The sequence below is a fragment of the Chiloscyllium plagiosum genome, unplaced genomic scaffold, assembly GCF_037043375.1.
Source record: "Chiloscyllium plagiosum isolate Xiang-an unplaced genomic scaffold, Cpla_swu_hap1 HiC_scaffold_25, whole genome shotgun sequence".
NCBI classification, from domain to species: Eukaryota; Metazoa; Chordata; class Chondrichthyes; order Orectolobiformes; family Hemiscylliidae; genus Chiloscyllium; species Chiloscyllium plagiosum.
In genome coordinates, this window is record NW_028270163.1 from 24,849,070 (window position 1) to 24,865,600 (window position 16,531).

Below are 16,531 nucleotides of genomic sequence, written 5' to 3' on the forward strand. Positions count from 1 at the left end.
ATAATCATGGTTCATGGGGCTTAATACTCTGGTTTAATGAGGTGTTTACAGGCAACATGCAGTGTAGATACAGACCTTATACACTCTTTATCCACCTAATGTCTGTACAAGAATGTTTGCAGTGAAGTAATTACCATTTCTGTTATGTGGGTCTAATTCAGTTTATTGCAATGCAGTCCTCTCCCCACCAAATGTATGTGAGAGCACAATATTTTTTAACAGACTTTGGATGTCCTTTATTGTTCTGGTTTGCATATGTCGTGATGTGGCAGTTTTCTCTGACACCATTGAGCTTTGAAGTTGTGTGAAGAAATGGGTTGGGAAAAGGTATTTGAGGATCATATTTGAAATCGTATTAAATATCATGGGATGTTGAGTGCAGTATTAGAATGGGGGCTGTTATTAGGTTTGTATGAGACATGACTTCTGTTTTTAAAGAGTATCAAAACCAAAGTTGACAGTTGAAGGAATAAAAGAATCATTCATGCATTGTCTGAACAATAAAATTGAAATGGGAGTAAAGGTATTATAGCTGAAGAATGTACAAGTTGCAGCATGTAGAGAGTTGTCAAGGGAATGGACTTTAGAGTCACTGGGACTGAGAGAAAGCCCCTGAGATCATGAAGAATTTCCCAGGATGAGCTAGCAGCTGTAATACAAGTCATCTGAGTGGCCTTAATTAACTCCAAAGTATCATAAACTCTGAATGAATGAGTCTCTGGATAGGAAGCAGGGAGCATTCTGTTGTTCAGATAATTTTTCCTTCTCATCTTAACCATTTGATTGCATTAAGAAACTTACTAAAATAGACCAAAGAAATATTCTTCAAACAAAATATTTGACCTTCATAATGGATTTATTTCCAAATATTGTTAAACAGGAACCACCTTTCCTAAGAATTTCTGCATTTTCCAGAAATTCTAGGCAATATTTTGACTTCAATTCATAACTGATGTGATGTGGTAACTTGGCCTGAACTGATGATCCTTGTAGCTTCCACCTGCTGTCTCATTGATACCAGTGGTTTGCTTTTTCCATTCTTTTATAATTCTATGCATTTTTTGTTTTTGATAGGTATCATGTACCCTTGCAATCCTGATAAGATACTGGAGCAAGAGGTTCCATCTGTGTTTAGCTCATACTGTTCTTTCCCTGCAGATGTTTGAGATACTGTTAGGGGTGTTTCTGATCAGAGGAGTGTTTTGCATGCAGTATCCATGATGTTCTGGATGTGTTTATTGAAAAAAAAATAGAAGACTTGAATTTATAGAACACTTATTTATGGTAACTGGATGTGTTTCACAGCCAATGAAATGCTTTTGAAGTTGTAATGTAGGAACATCTTCAGCCAATCTTGAGCACAGCAAACTATCAGTGTAGAGATGACCAGATCATTTACTTTTCTGATATTGACTAGGATAAATATGAATTTGGACAAGTGAATTAACTTCCTTGCTCTCTGAAATCTTACCTTTTGGTGTTTTACATATTTTTACTGAACCTATTTAGGCCTATTATGACATGCTTTTGGAGTGGGCAAGACTTGAACTCAGGTCCTCTGACCCAGAGATGGGGTACTATCACTGCATCACAAGAGCCCTCTATTTAATCATTTACGTCCACCTAAAGCAGATTTAATATGTTACTAATATCTCATTTGACAGATTGTATTTCTGATAGCTAGCATTCCCCCAAATTCTTCAGATTCTTTTATGCTGAAACCTTGTGAACCAGAAACCTTGTTAACCAAAGGTGAAAGTCCTTTCACCTGTTCAACCTATGTTAGCTGCAGCTCAGTGTATGAGGTCCAAGATGGAATGGAGTGCAGGAATGATGATCCAGGCAATTGTGTTAGTTATTTAAGTACCAACTCTGCCTTTATCCAAACTAAAAATTGCTCCTGTCATCTTCCTGACTGGTACGTGGCAGCATCCTTCTCTGCATGAAGCAGATCCATGCTAAGCATTGTGCCTCTGTCACACTCTCCACTTCTACACGAAAATCTGTTTGATCTCTTAGTGGCCCTACCCTCCTTTTGAATATCCTTTTTTATTATTTAAATATTTATGCAATACTTCACTGTTCCCTTTTTGTTAGCTGCTAATCTAGTCTCATACTCTTTGCCTCGTTTCCTTTTTGAGTACTTCTCTGTACTTGCTGCATTCTCTTTGAATTTCTAATCTAAACTCAATAGATATCGCAAGCATCTACTTTGATTTATTACAGTATCATTTTGGGTGTCCTAGTGTGCCATCCCTTCATGGGAATCTCTTCCTTGAAGACTTCACACATTAATTTTCCATTTGGCCTGCTAATCTTGGATCTTCTCCAGCTAAGCTAAATCTCATTTAAATTCATTGACATGTATCCTCCTTCAATTGAGTGTTTTCATTCTTTATTGTTCGTTGCCATTTCCCATGTGTAAGTGTTTGTGGCATTTGTCCTAGGTGTGTGTGTGTGTGTGTGTGTGTGTCTGCACACATGGCTTGCTAAACAAAATGAGTTCTATTACCTGGATGCTCGTGATTTGGCGCTTGCTTATTTGAGTAAGGCACAGGCATCTGGTGCAGGCTGCTTGTCTTAGCCTTTCCCGATATTTGACAACTGATATTCCCTCCTGCAGCTGAACTTGTCTCTGACACAGAAACAAACTGTTGCCTGCCTGCAATTCCGTTATGATCAGTACCAACCAAAATTTCATTGATTTTGAGTTAGTTTTAGTTTAATTGCCACCTGATGAGTCATTGATCCAGAAAGATGTCACAGGTTCATTATCCAGATGGAATTTGTTAATCAGAGTCAGGCACTAATATTAATTTCAATGCCCTGGCTTTGGAAATCAGACTGACTTGGCTTCCAGGAGGGATTGCTAGATGGGACCCATCTGGATTGGTGCACCATTGTCTCTACAGCTACATGGGAAGTAGGATTACGATCAACAGTGATGCCCTGTGGTCAATTATCCTGTTCATACTTGAATATAAAAAAAGTCTTGCTGGATGATGAATCATAGATATATTATACTGTAGCCTCTGGAAATGAAATAAAATTAGTACAAAATCCAAAGCTCAGAATTTAGTCATTGAATACTGTGATATATAGGAATTGTAACTTCTGTAAATAGGCTGCAGCAATTGAAATCAGTCTTCTATTCCACTTGTAGTTATCTAGAATAAAAATTTTGTCTATTAATTTTTCAAGTTATTGCAAAGATATCCTATTTTATGCACTTGCACATTAGTCTTGTTAAATTACAATCATCCAGGCACTCTAATGCAAATGAGATTTTCTTTTGACTGAAGAACTGTTAAGTGTTTGTGGCATTTGTCCTAGAAGTGTGTGTGTGTGTGCTGAGTGTCTGTCACTGTTCATGAAATAGTTTATAGTTTTAGATAATGAGTGAGTAATGTCTTTGAATTCCTTCGATGATGAGAGCTATAAATCATTTTGTTATCTATGCTTTACACAGTGCCATGACACACTTCTACAAGAGGCAATGTCAGTGCAAGTTATGAACGCCCTATCTGGAATGGCTTATCCAGTGGGATTGGAGTATTTACATACAAGGGAATTATGGGGTATTGAATGCATCAGGTGACCAGCTTGAAGAAATTGTTCAAAACCTCTATTTGGAAAAGGGAGCCTTAGAGTCACCAACTTTGATTATTTCCCAACAGTGTTCACCAGAAGGTTATAGGGCTGGTGGATAGGCAGCAGAGACCATAAAATGATTCGCACATGGTAATGCAAATTTTAAAGCAGGCATTGTTGAACTGGGAAACAAAGTACTTCATCCTTGTTACCAGTTTGCATTTTCTGATGTTTAAGAGGGTACAGTTAGCAGGGTTTTGTAGGACTGATGTTTGTTGAGTGAAAGGTGGAAATCTCACCAAGAGACTGTTGTCAAGTTTCGAGGTAACAAAAGCATGGATGTGGGTGTTAGCAGCAAGTTAATCTGAGGCAGAGGTGGGGATGGATGATATTGCAGAGATGGATGTGGTCAGCCTGATCAAATAGGATGTCAAGGTTGTGAACAATCTGGTTGAACCTGAACTGTCCTATAAACTACATTTGAAGTGTTGTTGCTGTTGTAATGTAGCAAATGCAGTGACCAAACTCCACACAATGAAGTCCCACAAAAGGTAATGAGATAAATGATCAGTTAATATTCTTTTTGTATCTAATGAGCACTAAGGCATTGGTCAGGGCACAGCATATTCCATTGATTCTTTGAAGTGTTATGGAATTTTCTATATTTAGCTACAGAGAAAAACTTGGTTTAATTACTTCCATGAAAAATCACACCTCTGACAATACAGTAGTATTGTTAGCTGCATTATGTTTTAATTCTGTTATACAATCAGAACTAGCAATGACTCAACAGCATAGCTGCTATTCACAACTCTAACTCTTGTGCTTTAGGCTATACTTGCCTTTCCTAAATAAAACTGAAATAACTGTGGATGCTCTAAATCAGAAACAAAAACAAGTTTCTGGAAAAGCTCAGCAAGTCTGACCGTATCTGTGAAGAGAAATCAGAGTTAACAGCCTGAAACATTACCTGGGAGGTTGTGTCCAATCTGGGTTACTGTAAACCCAGGGAATGAAACTAGGAGAAAGTGAGGACTGCAGATGCTGGAGATCAGAGCTGAAAAATGTGTTGCTGGAAAAGCGCAGCAGGTCAGGCAGCATCCAAGGAGCAGGAGAATCGACGTTACAGGCATAAGCCCTTCTTCATGGATGAGGAAGGTGTGCCAAGCAGGCGAAGATAAAAGGTAGGGAGGAGGGACTTGGGGGAGGGGCGTTGGAAATCAATAGGTGGAAGGAGGTTAAGGTGAGGGTGATAGGCCAGAGAGGGGGTGGGGGCGGAGAGGTCGGGAAGAAGATTGCAGGTCAAGAAGGCGGTGCTGAGTCCGAGGGTTGGGACTGAGATAAGGTGGGGGGGGGGAGGGGAAATGAGGAAGCTGGAGAAATCTGCATTCATCCCTTGTGGTTGGAGGGTTCCTAGGCAGAAGATGAGGCGCTCTTCCTCCAGGTGTCATGTTGCCATGGTCTGGCGATGGAGGAGGCCAAGGGCTTGCATGTCTTTGGCAGAGTGGGAGGGGGAGTTAAGGTGTTCAGCCACGGGGCAGTTGGGTTGGTTGGTGCGGGTGTCCCAGAGGTGTTCTCTGAAACATTCCGCAAGTAGGCGGCCTGTCTCCCCAATGTAGAGGAGGCCACATCAGGTGCAGTGGATGCAGTAAATGATGTGTGTGGAGGTGCAGGTGAATTTGTGACGGATATGGAAGGATCCCTAGGGGCCTTGGAGGGAAGTGAGGGGGGAGGTATGGGCGCAAGTTTTGCATTTCTTGTGGTTGCAGGGGAAGGTGCTGGGAGTGGAGGTTGGGTTGGTGGGTGATGTGGACCTGACGAAGGAGTCGCGGAGGGAGTGGTCTTTCTGGAACGCTGATAGGGGAGGGGAGGGAAATATATCCTTGTTGGTGGGGTCTGTTTGGAGGTGGCGGAAATGACGTAGGATGATACGATGTATCTGGAGGTTGGTGAGGTGGTAGGTGAGGACCAGTGGGGTTCTGTCCTGGTGGCGATTGGAGGGGCGGGGTTCAAGGACGGAGGAGCGGGAAGTGGAGGAGATGCGGTGGAGAGCATCATCAACCACGTCTGAGGGGAAATTGTGGTCTTTGAAGAAAGAGGCCATCTGGGTTGTTCTTTTTTGGAATTGGTCCTCCTGGGAGCAGATGCGGCGGAGGCGAAGGAATTGGGAATAAGGGATGGCATTTTTACAGGGGTCAGGGTGGGAGGAGGTGTAATCTAGGTAGCTGTGGAGTCGGTCGGTTTATAGTAAATGTCCGTGTCGAGTCAATCGTCCGAGATAGAAATGGAGGGGTCTCGGAAGGGGAGGGAGGAGTCTGAGACGGTCCAGGTACATTTGACGTCGGGGTGGAAGGTATTGGTAAAGTGGATGAATTGTTTAACTCCTCGTGGGAGCACGAGGTAGCGCCGATACAGTCATCGATGTAGCAGAGGTAAAGGTGCCAGTGTACCTGCGGAATATGGACTGTTCCACATATCCGACGAAGTGGCAGGCATAGCTGGGGCCCATGTGGGTGCCCATGGGTACTGCTTTTGTTTGGAGGAAGTGGGTGGATTGGAAGAAGTTGTTCAGAGTGAGGACCAGTTCAGTCAGTTGAAGGAGGGTGTCAGTGGAAGGGTACTGGTTGGGTCGGCGGGAAAGGAAGAAGTGGAGGGCTTTGAGGCCTTCGTGATGGGGAATGGAAGTGTATAGGGACTGAATGTCCATGGTGAAGATAAGGCGTTGGGGGCCAGGGAAGCGAAAATCATGGAGGAGGTGGAGGGCGTGGGTGGTGTCCCGAACGTAGGTGGGGAGTTCTTCGACTAACGGCGACAGGACCGTGTCGACGTATGCAGAGATGAGTTCGGTGGGGCAGGAGCAGTCAGGTTTGTGGATTTTGGGCAGGAGGTAGAAACGGGTGCTGCGGGGTTGTGCAACTGAGGTTGGAGGTGGTGGATGGGAGATCCCCTGAGGTGACGAGGTTATGGATGATCTGGGAGATGATGGTTTGGTGGTGGGAGGGGGGTCATGGTCAAGGAGGCAGTAGGAGGAGGTGTCTGCGAGCTGACGTTTAGCCTCAGCAATGTAAAGATCGGTGTGCCAAATGACCACCGCGCCTCCCTAGTTTGCCAGTTTGATAGTGAGGTTGGGATTGGAGTGGAGGGAGAACCCTACTGGTCCTCACCTACCACCCCACCAACCTTCAGATACATCGTATCATCCTTTGTCATTTCCACCACCTCCAAACAGACCCCACCACCAAGGATATATTTCCTCCCCTCCCCTATCAGCGTTCCTGAAAGACCACTCCCTCCGCGACTCCCTCGTCAGATCCACATTCCCCACCAACCCATCCTTCACTCCCGGCACCTTCCCCTGCAACCGCAAGAAATGCAAGACTTGCGCCCACACCTCACCCCTCACTTCCCTCCAAGGCCCCAAGGGATCCTTCCATATCCGTCACAAATTCACCTGCACCTCCACACACACCATTTACTGCATCTGCTGCACCCGATGTGGCCTCCTCTACATTGGGGAGACAGGCCGCCTACTTGTGGAACGTTTCAGAGAACACCTCTGAGACACCCGCACCAACCAACCCAACCGCCTCGTGGCTGAACACTTTAACTCCCCCTCCCACTCTGCCAAGGACATGCAGGTCCTTGGCCTCCTCCATCGCCAGACCATGGCAACACGATGCCCGGAGGACTGCCTAGGAACCCTCCAGCCACAAGGGATGAATGCAGACTTCTCCAGCTTCCTTATTTCCCCTCCCCCCACCTTATCTCAGTCCCAACCCTCAGACTCAGCACCGCCTTCTTGACCTGCAATCATCTTCCTGACCTCTCCGCCCCCACCCCCCTCTCTGGCCTATCACCCTCACCTTAACCTCCTTCCACCTATTGCATTCCCAACGCCCCTCCCCCAAGAACCTCCTCCCTACCTTTTATCTTCGCCTGCTTGGCACACCTTCCTCATTCCTGAAGAAGGGCTTATGCCCAAAATGTCGATTCTCCTGCTCCTTGGATGCTGCCTGATCTACTGTGCTTTTCCAGCAACACATTTTTCAGGGAATGAAACACACGGTGCACTACATTTAGTGTATCACTTCTTATCAAGGCCTGATTTGGTAGCCATCTTGTATGTATTTCATTCTGAATATGATTTCATTTGAACTAGCTTGGGCACTAAGTAGAAATAGATTCCCTGACAGGAACAGAGAGGGTCCTACAGCATATTTTCCCCCAATATATAGCCAAAAATATCAAATTTGTGAATGGTACAAAGTGGACAGATGCTTTGAATCAAGGACAGTGAAATTGATACATGGAGCAAGCAATTAATCCCCATTTGGTGATCTCTTTTTGGTCTGTGTTGCAAGCTGCCAAACAAGGGAGACCTTATACTTTAGCTCTGTGTTCCAAACCTCCAGCTTCAGCTATACACCCAGGAGGTTACAGGCAACGATTGGCAACAGTGCTTCATAAGGGTGATAAATCATTTTATGAAAATTAATTGTATACGAACACACCATATTTTCTAATCAACCTGTTCAGAGATGTCACTATGCACCTCTGCCTCTGAAACAATACACCGAGTTCAAGTCCCACTCTGTAGCAGAGACATTGCTACTGTGCTTCAAGAGTCCCATTTCGGGACGCAAGCTTTATTAATTCTTGTCTCCAGTTATTTATTGCCCCCTCAGACTAAGCCCCACTCTCTGCAACCGGATCCTCAGCCACTGACCCACAGGCCACAATCAGTGAAGACTGGGGACAATATTTCATCCTCATTAGCACTCAACACTGGAGTGCCCCCCTCCCCACCGGGGTGTGTACTCAGCCCCCTACTGTATACCTATGACTGCGTCACCAAATACCAGACTAATGCCATTTGCAAGTTCACTGATGACATCACCATAGTTGGTCGAATCTTAGATGGCGATGCAACAGACTACTGACAGGAGGTGGAAGACCTGGAAAAATGGTGCACTGAGAACAACCTAGCTCTCAGTGCCAGCAAAACCAAGGAACTCACTATTGACTTTTGGCGGCATGTTACTTGTGTCCCCCTTCACATTAACAGCACGGAGGTGGAACGAATGGAGAGTGTCAAGCTCCTGGGAGTGGTCATCCACAACAAGCTTTCTTGGACTCTTCTAGTGGACACACTGGTTACAAAGGCCCAACAACGTCTCTTCTTCCTTCGGCAGCTGAGGAAATTTGGCATGACGGAAAATACCCTTGCCAACTTTTATAGGTGCACCATCTCGAGCATTTTGTCTGGATGTATCATCACCTGGTATGGCAACTGTACCATTCAAGATCGGAGACGGTTAGAGAGAGTGGTGAACTCGGCCTGGACAATCACAAAGGCCAACCTCCCCAAAATAGAATCCATCTACCAGGCCCGCTGTCAAGGAAAGGCCACCAACATTCTCAAAGATCCATCCTACCCTGGCAATGCTTTTCTACAACCTCTGCCATCAGGGAGAAGGTACAAAAGCCTGAATACACACACCAGCCACTTTCAAAACCGTTTCTACCCTACTGTTGTTAAAATACTGAATGGACGGTCCAACTTCTGGCATTCGCCTGTATTGTGTTTTTGTTTTTGCTGCTGTTTACCTATTATTTACTTATCTATGCTACTTAACTATGGATCTGCCTATATTGCTCGCAAGACAATCTTTTCACTGTGCCTCTGTACATGGGACAATAAATTCAATTCAGTTCAATTGTTCACACTCTTATTACACCTCTATTTAGTCTTCAAACTTGATTGAGTTTTCAGTTATATTCACTAATTTAGTTGTGCATCCCAGAATAACTTTTGACCTCTTTTTTTGATCTCTTCTGCTATTCCAGTGATGCTCAATGGAAACTTCGAGAACAGCAGTTCATCTTTTGGGCACTTTACAACTTGCATCTCTACATTGAGCTCAATGACCTTTGCATCATGATTACTGCTCCCATTTTTTCAGATAGCATCTGTTGGTAACAATTCAACTTCTGTTGTTATAGTTGCTCTTGATCCATCTTTTAGTTCTTGGCCTATTGCCGTCATCGTTTTTATTTGCCCCATGATGTAAACAATTATTTAATATTTAGAAGGTACAATGCCAAAGGTCTGATGGATACTTAACATTATACCTATGTTTAAGGAAAGAAATGGAGCATGACCAGGGAACAACAAACCAGTCTGCTCATCATTTGGTTTAAAAAAAACAAGCCCTACTATAAGAGAAAATATACTGAGTAGTAACAGAATAGTTGATTGTGACGCATTGGATCCAATATGGATGGCAGGGACAAAATGAGCTGGTAGCTGAGTGAGGGGAATTCAGAGTTTTCTGCCATTACGGAGTAGTTGCAATGAATAAAGAGGTGCATTTAAGTGGCAGATAGATGAGCATATAAGGAATAAATGTTCAAAGTCAGTTAGGGATGGGCAACATATGTTGACCTTGTCAGTGACACCCACACCCATGAAAGAATAAAAAGACTAAATAAGGGACAGGCAAACAAAAGTTGAACTTGATGTCTGGATGAGGAAGGACAGGTAAAGGATTAATCAGAGTTTAAATGCTGACATGATCTGGTATGATTGAATTGCTTATTTTTGTACTGTATATTCTTTAAGGTTATGTAGTGTAGTCACCTTATCTTGCTTTCTCTTTTTTTTTGGTCTTTCCAACCCTCCCTCCTTTTCCCTGGCTCTGCACTTTGTTCAAATGAACTGCTTCTGAATCTTTCTAGTTTGATGAAGGTCATTTGCTTGAAAAATTAACCCCTTATTTGTTCACAGGCGTCACCTGACCTCCAGTATTTCCAGCATTTTCTGATTTTTATTGTGTATTTGTGGCTTTTGTTTGACAATGTATAAAACTAGTGTATGTTTTCTGACCACTCTCTTCCCTTGCCTTACAGCTTTTGTAATCATGATCATTTTGGCTTTGATCAGGATCGGTAAAGGTGCAGGAGAGGGCCATCCTCCTATCGCTAACATCTCTGGCATCCCCAACTTGTTTGGTGTGTGCGTCTACTCCTTCATGTGTCAACATTCCTTGCCCTCGCTCATTACCCCCATCAGTAAGAAGAAGCATATGAACAAGCTGGTCCTCGTCGACTATGTGCTCATCCTAGCCTTCTACAGCCTGCTGTCCTTCACAGCCATCTTCTGCTTCAGTAATCTGAAGGACATGTATACCCTCAACTTCACCAGTAATTGTAATGTCATCAATGTGTCCTTCATTCGCTACTTCTTAGGATTGTTTCCAGTTTTTACAATCAGCACAAACTTCCCAATAATTGCAGTTACATTACGCAATAACTGGAAAACTGTCTTCCACAGAGAAGGGGGGATGTATCCATGGCTGATTGATCAAATTATCTTTCCCTTAATCACCATTATTCCTCCTATATTGGTGGCATTCTGCACCCATGACTTGGAAACGCTGGTGGGCATTACTGGTTCTTATGCAGGCACTGGTATTCAGTACATAATCCCTGCATGCTTGGTCTACTTCAGCAGGAAAGACATTGAACTTGTATTTGGTAATAATGTTCAGAATAAGTACAGATCGCCCTTCAAGCATATATTCTGGATTTTCTTTGTGTTGGTGTGGTCATTGTCTTGTTTCATCTTTGTAACAACCAACATTGTGCTGGTGGAAACCAAACCCTGAGCCCTTGCACTGTCAGATTCATCCTGTATTGTTCATCAGACTCAAAAGCCAGTTTTTGACCCAAAGCACCAAATGATTTCACTGTGACAAAATATGCTAAATTCATAGTGAACTGTTGAAAGTATTCATGATATCATGTTTTGCGGTTGCCTTTTCCAAAATCTGCATATGAATCCTTAAATAATGCACTTCACTTGTGTAAGTATGGCAATAAACAGTATCAGATTTTCAACTTTCGGTTTATAACTGCAGTAAGTTATCTTGGCATCATGTGACATACCTAGACACACACGATTCTCATCCCTTTCTGTTCTCCTGACGCAACTTTGAATGCGGACCAGGTAAAGATGGTCTTTTATTGATGCCCTTTGTGGAACATTCTTGTATACCAAAAGCCTTTTTTATTTCCTACAGTTTCAAATTATTGACAATCAAACAATGAAATGACTGCAAACATTAAGGTTGCAAATCTTTGGATTGTAAAAGCTGTTGGAAATGGCTGAGTCTACGAGATATTTTGTGGAGTTCTGCAAGATGGAGTAGCTTGTAACTGAATTGATGTCCGTCTGATATCAGTCCATTGGATATCTCCTACTACTTGTGAACTTGCTTGAATTTGATTTGGATTGAGTAGGCCAAAGCTTGTTTTTCAAAGACTCTTGTATCCATCAGCTACTGAACAGGCTTCTCCTTCATTTGGGCGAACTATAATATGTGTGACTTTAACTCTAGCATGTCATCGCCTGCTATCCTCGCAGACTCCGGTCTGGTTCCATAGACCCCCTGAGCCCACTCGCCCCCTGTTAGTTTCTGTCTAGTGCCTTGACTCTTTGTGTGAGGTACCTTGTGCTTCATATTTACTCAGCCCAAGCAGGTCATACTTTTTTTAAACACACTCTTCTCTCTTTTGAGATGTGTAAAAAGGGGTGTAATGGTGAAACTGTTGGATATTACCTTGCCCAAATCGCTCCTTAAAATAAGCAGTGCAGGTAGTGATGTGACCTCTGTACAGTCATCAGCCTCCGTTCTCAATCTTGTGCACTATTGCCTTTGCCTTCATTCATAAATCGCCCCAGAGTGCATGATATTTTGTGTTGGACACGTGAAGAGCTGCACATGGACATGTAATTGGAACACAAATTATATATTTGGATGTTGATTGACATGCTGTATATTTCTGCATTCTGTTATAAATGTATATGAAGTGTTTGAATCCAAGTGTGTTGAATTAAATCTCGTCGCTTTCTCGTTTTGGGTATGACTGTCAGTAACAGCCCTGGTCTAGTAAACTGGTTATCCCGTTTTGTTTTCACCATCAAGTCCCTTGTGAATGTCTCGTGAGCCTATGAAACTCAGTATTGCACAGATCACTTAGCAGCCAGGTATGGATATCGTCAAGGAAGGCCCTGAGCATTGAGGTCTTATTGTTGTAACACCCTCTTCTGTAGTATACGAAAACATGCAAGCTGAGGAATTTGGGCTCAATTGTGTGCATACTCAGACTGAACTTTGGTGAGGTTGCATTGTAGGATAATAGTTATAGTTCCTAATCCTGATCTCTGACTGGCCTCCCACTTCTGTAAAGCATCAATAGAAGGATGATGAGCCAAATTATGATATGGCCATCTATTAATGATTGGGCATCACTCAATGGTTGAGGGGCTGGGGAGGTTTTGTATTTAAAGTTAAGCAGCGCTGCAGAAAGGAAGTAGACCTTTTAATGGGATTAATTGTTGGCTGGGACAGCATTTATTGTCCATCTCTAGTTATACTTGTAAAGGTGGTGATGAACTGCTACTTTGAACAGCTACAGTCCAGTTGGTGTTAGTGGGTCTGCCGTTGGGGATGGAGGTCCAGGAATTTGACCCAGCAACACTGAAAAAGCGATAATATATTTTCAATTCAGCATAGTTTGTGGGTTGGAGGGAAACTTGCAAATAGTGGTGTTTCCGTGTATCATCTACTTCTGAAAACAAAATGTGCTGGAGATTACAGCAGGTCAGGCAGCATTTATTTATTAGTGGTGGAGTGCTGGAGAAAGAATAAGGATGTTGATTGTTCAGATTAAGTGATCAGAATGTGAGAATGGTAGAATATGTTTAACTGCCAGACTTAAAAGAACATTGTCTGTGGGTCCGTCTGTGGTGGGTGGGAGGGGTGAGGACATGGTGACAAGAATGTAACCAGTAAAGTTAAAATGAAGGGAAGGAATAGCAGTTGGTACACAATTTGAAGGTGTTGAACTCCGTATTAAGTCCAGAAGGTTGTAAAGTGCCTAGTCTGAAAAAATGTTTTTCTTGAGAAATGCCTACCCTGAAGAAGTTTTGTTCTTCCCTCAAATAGGAATTCTGGCAACCCCTGTCACCATGTACATCTTCATTGCTTTCCATTTCACTGCTGGTGTTCAACAAGGTGTTTGTCAAACCTTGCTTTCGCAGCCACATTTCCTTTCTCAGCCACTACCAACGATTCCAACTTACCCTACATGGATTTCAACTCAAGTTTCACCCTTGTGTTTCGAATCCACCCAGGATTGCAAGTATCTTGAGGACATACAATGTTCCACAGACTGTTCCTGCTGGATCCTACGATCCATGATCAATGCATCTGCTGTCATATATACGCACCCGACTCTAGTGTGCCGCAACATTGACTCACCCTGTCTCAAAGTCGTGCCATTCCCCAGTTTCACTTCATCCTTTGTCTCGTCACCGCAACAAAATGCTTGTCTTTCTTTCAGGCATCAAAACATGTAAGTTCCAGCAACTTATGGAGTTCAATACCGTGGGCGGCACGGTGGCATAGTGGTTAGCACTGCTGCCTCTCAGCGCCAGAGACCCGGGTTCAATTCCCGCCTCAGGCGACTCTCTGTGTGGAGTTTGCACATTCTCCCCGTGTCTGCGTGGGTTTCCTCCGGGTGCTCCGGTTTCCTCCCACAGTCCAAAGATGTGCAGGTCAGGTGAATTGGTCATGCTAAATTGTCCGTAGTGTTAGGTAAGGGGGAAATGTAGGAGTATGGGTGAGTTGCGCTTCGGCGGGTCGGTGTGGACTTGTTGGGCCGAAGGGCCTGTTTCCACACTGTAAAGTAATCTAATCTAATATCCATCCTGCACTGCTCTCTCCTTACTGCCTCTCAGACTCCATCCCTTCAGCTCACCCCTTCCCAGCCCTCAGATGCCATCTCTTTCTCTCCCCTTAAGATAACTTATCCACCCTCTCCCTCAAACCCCAGCCCTTGCCATATTTTCATCATACATCCTGACCTTCCCCTCTCTGAGGCTGAATGTACTGCCCTCAGCGAAGGAGTCAGCTTCATACCCTTACAGCCCCATCTTAATGCATTTTGGGCTTTCCATGATGATGTTTTGGGTTTTTTTTCTGCCTTCATTTTCACACTCACTTTGGCCTCTATCGGTTCATTGAAATCTGCTGGCTTCACATCAACTTTCTCAATATCTCTGTTCCTCTCACCCACTCTAATCTGTCCCCTTCTGAAATTGTCGCACTTCAGTCTCTCTAGTCCAACCCTAAATTTGTTATCCAGAAGAGGACATAGGTTTAGGATGAGAAGGAATAAATTTAAGAGACTTAAAGGGCAACTTTTTTAACGCAGAGGGTGGTGCACGTATGGAATAAGCTTCCCCAGACGTGGTGGAGGCTGGTACAATAACATCATTTTTAAAAGGCATCTGGATGGGTATATGAATGGGAAGAGTGGAGAGGGACATAGGCCAAGTGCTGGCTGATGGGACTAGATCAGATTAGGATATCTGGTTGGCATGGGCGAGTTGGACTGGAGGGTCTGTTTCCATGCTGTACATCTCTACGACTCTATTGTGGATGCTGAACGCCAACTCTCGGACACTTCTTCCAGACAGTCCTGGTGGGGCCCATCGCATCAGCCTATTCCTTTCCAACTGAGCTCATTTCCTCTCCATCTTCTCTCCATTTGTCCAGACCCTGTCTGCCTACATATGCAATTTCTTTTGATGCCCTCCATCATATTGACAATTTCCAGTTCCCTGGCCCTAACTGCCTCCTGTTCCATGGATATCCGATCCCTCTTTGCCTCCATTCCCCACCAGGATGGTCTGAGAGCTCTCACTTCTTTCTCATCCAGAGGCATGAACACTCCCCATCCAACACCACACCCCTCTGCTTGGCCGAACTTGTTCTCTCACCAAACATTTTCTCCTTTTAATTCATCTCACTTGTGCCAAGTCAAAGGAGTGCCTATGACACCTGCATGGATCCCAGTTACGCCTGTCTCTTTATGGGGTATGTGGAACAATCCTTGTTCCAGTCTTACACAGGCCCCCTCCCACAACACTTTTTTCAGTCTGCTGGATGTTTTGGTGCTGAAAAATTTGTTCATTTTGCCTTCAATTTCCACCCCTCTACAACGTTCACATCATCTATTTCTGATAAGTTTCTTCCTTTCCTTGACATCTGTCTCCATTTTGGGGAGTAAACTGTCCACTGCCATCCACTACAAATGATGTGGAGGTGCTAGTGTTGGACTCGGTTGGACAAGGTCAAAAACATAGAGTTCAATACCTTCAAATTATGAACCAACTCCCATTCCTTCCCCCTTTTTTAGCTTTGCTTGTTACATTCTCTGTCTTCCCCTCCTCCTCCTTCCCCACCCCACCCCAGTTGGACTATCTGTTCTTCCCAGTCTGGCACCATTATTCTGTCATTCTCACGTCCTGATCACTTAATCTGAACTGTCAACATCCTTTCTCCAGCCCTCCAATCCCCACACCCACCACCACTGTTGCATAAATGTTGCCCCCTCCACACTTGGTGTTCGCTCTGACAAAAAGTCACCTGGACTCCACATTAACTTGCTGTCTCTCCACGGATGCTGCCTGACCCCCTGTGATCTCCAGTATTTGTTGTTTTCAGTACAGATTCCAGCACCTGCAAATACTTGCTCCATATCCCCTGCTTTTTGCCCATCCACAGCATCATCGTTTTGAAGGACGAGGTTATGGAGAACGATTAAGCAAGTGGAACCTCAATTGTGGATTTGCAGCACTGAATAATTGGGATGTGTGGAAATTGAAAGCAGCAGCATTGAGTGGTTAGGGATGGGGTCTATGCAATGGTTGAGAAGGTCTGGGAAAAGTAGGGTGAGCCTTTGTATTAAGAATTAGAAAGCACTGGAAGCTGCCAAGAGGTTGGGGAATTGACTGTTAGGTAGTATTGATTGACCATGATTCTGCCAGAGCCTCAAAACATTTTGTTGTAGTCCAGCAGAAAGACATTGA

The 16,531-nt window shown here is 43.9% G+C and overlaps 1 protein-coding gene across 3 annotated transcripts in view; it reads left to right on the forward strand.

Annotated features, from left to right (window-relative positions):
* The window catches only part of slc38a12 (solute carrier family 38 member 12), a 218,135-nt gene extending 205,630 nt beyond the window's left edge, over positions 1–12,505 (forward strand). For all 3 annotated transcript variants that reach the window (XM_088000518.1, XM_088000519.1, XM_043714560.2), the window contains exon 10: positions 10,501–12,505. In XM_088000518.1, the coding sequence (XP_087856644.1) occupies positions 10,501–11,258 (758 nt within the window). In that variant the 3' untranslated portion in view covers positions 11,259–12,505. The remainder of the gene's footprint in view (positions 1–10,500) is intronic.
* The last annotated feature ends 4,026 nt before the right edge of the window (positions 12,506–16,531 follow it).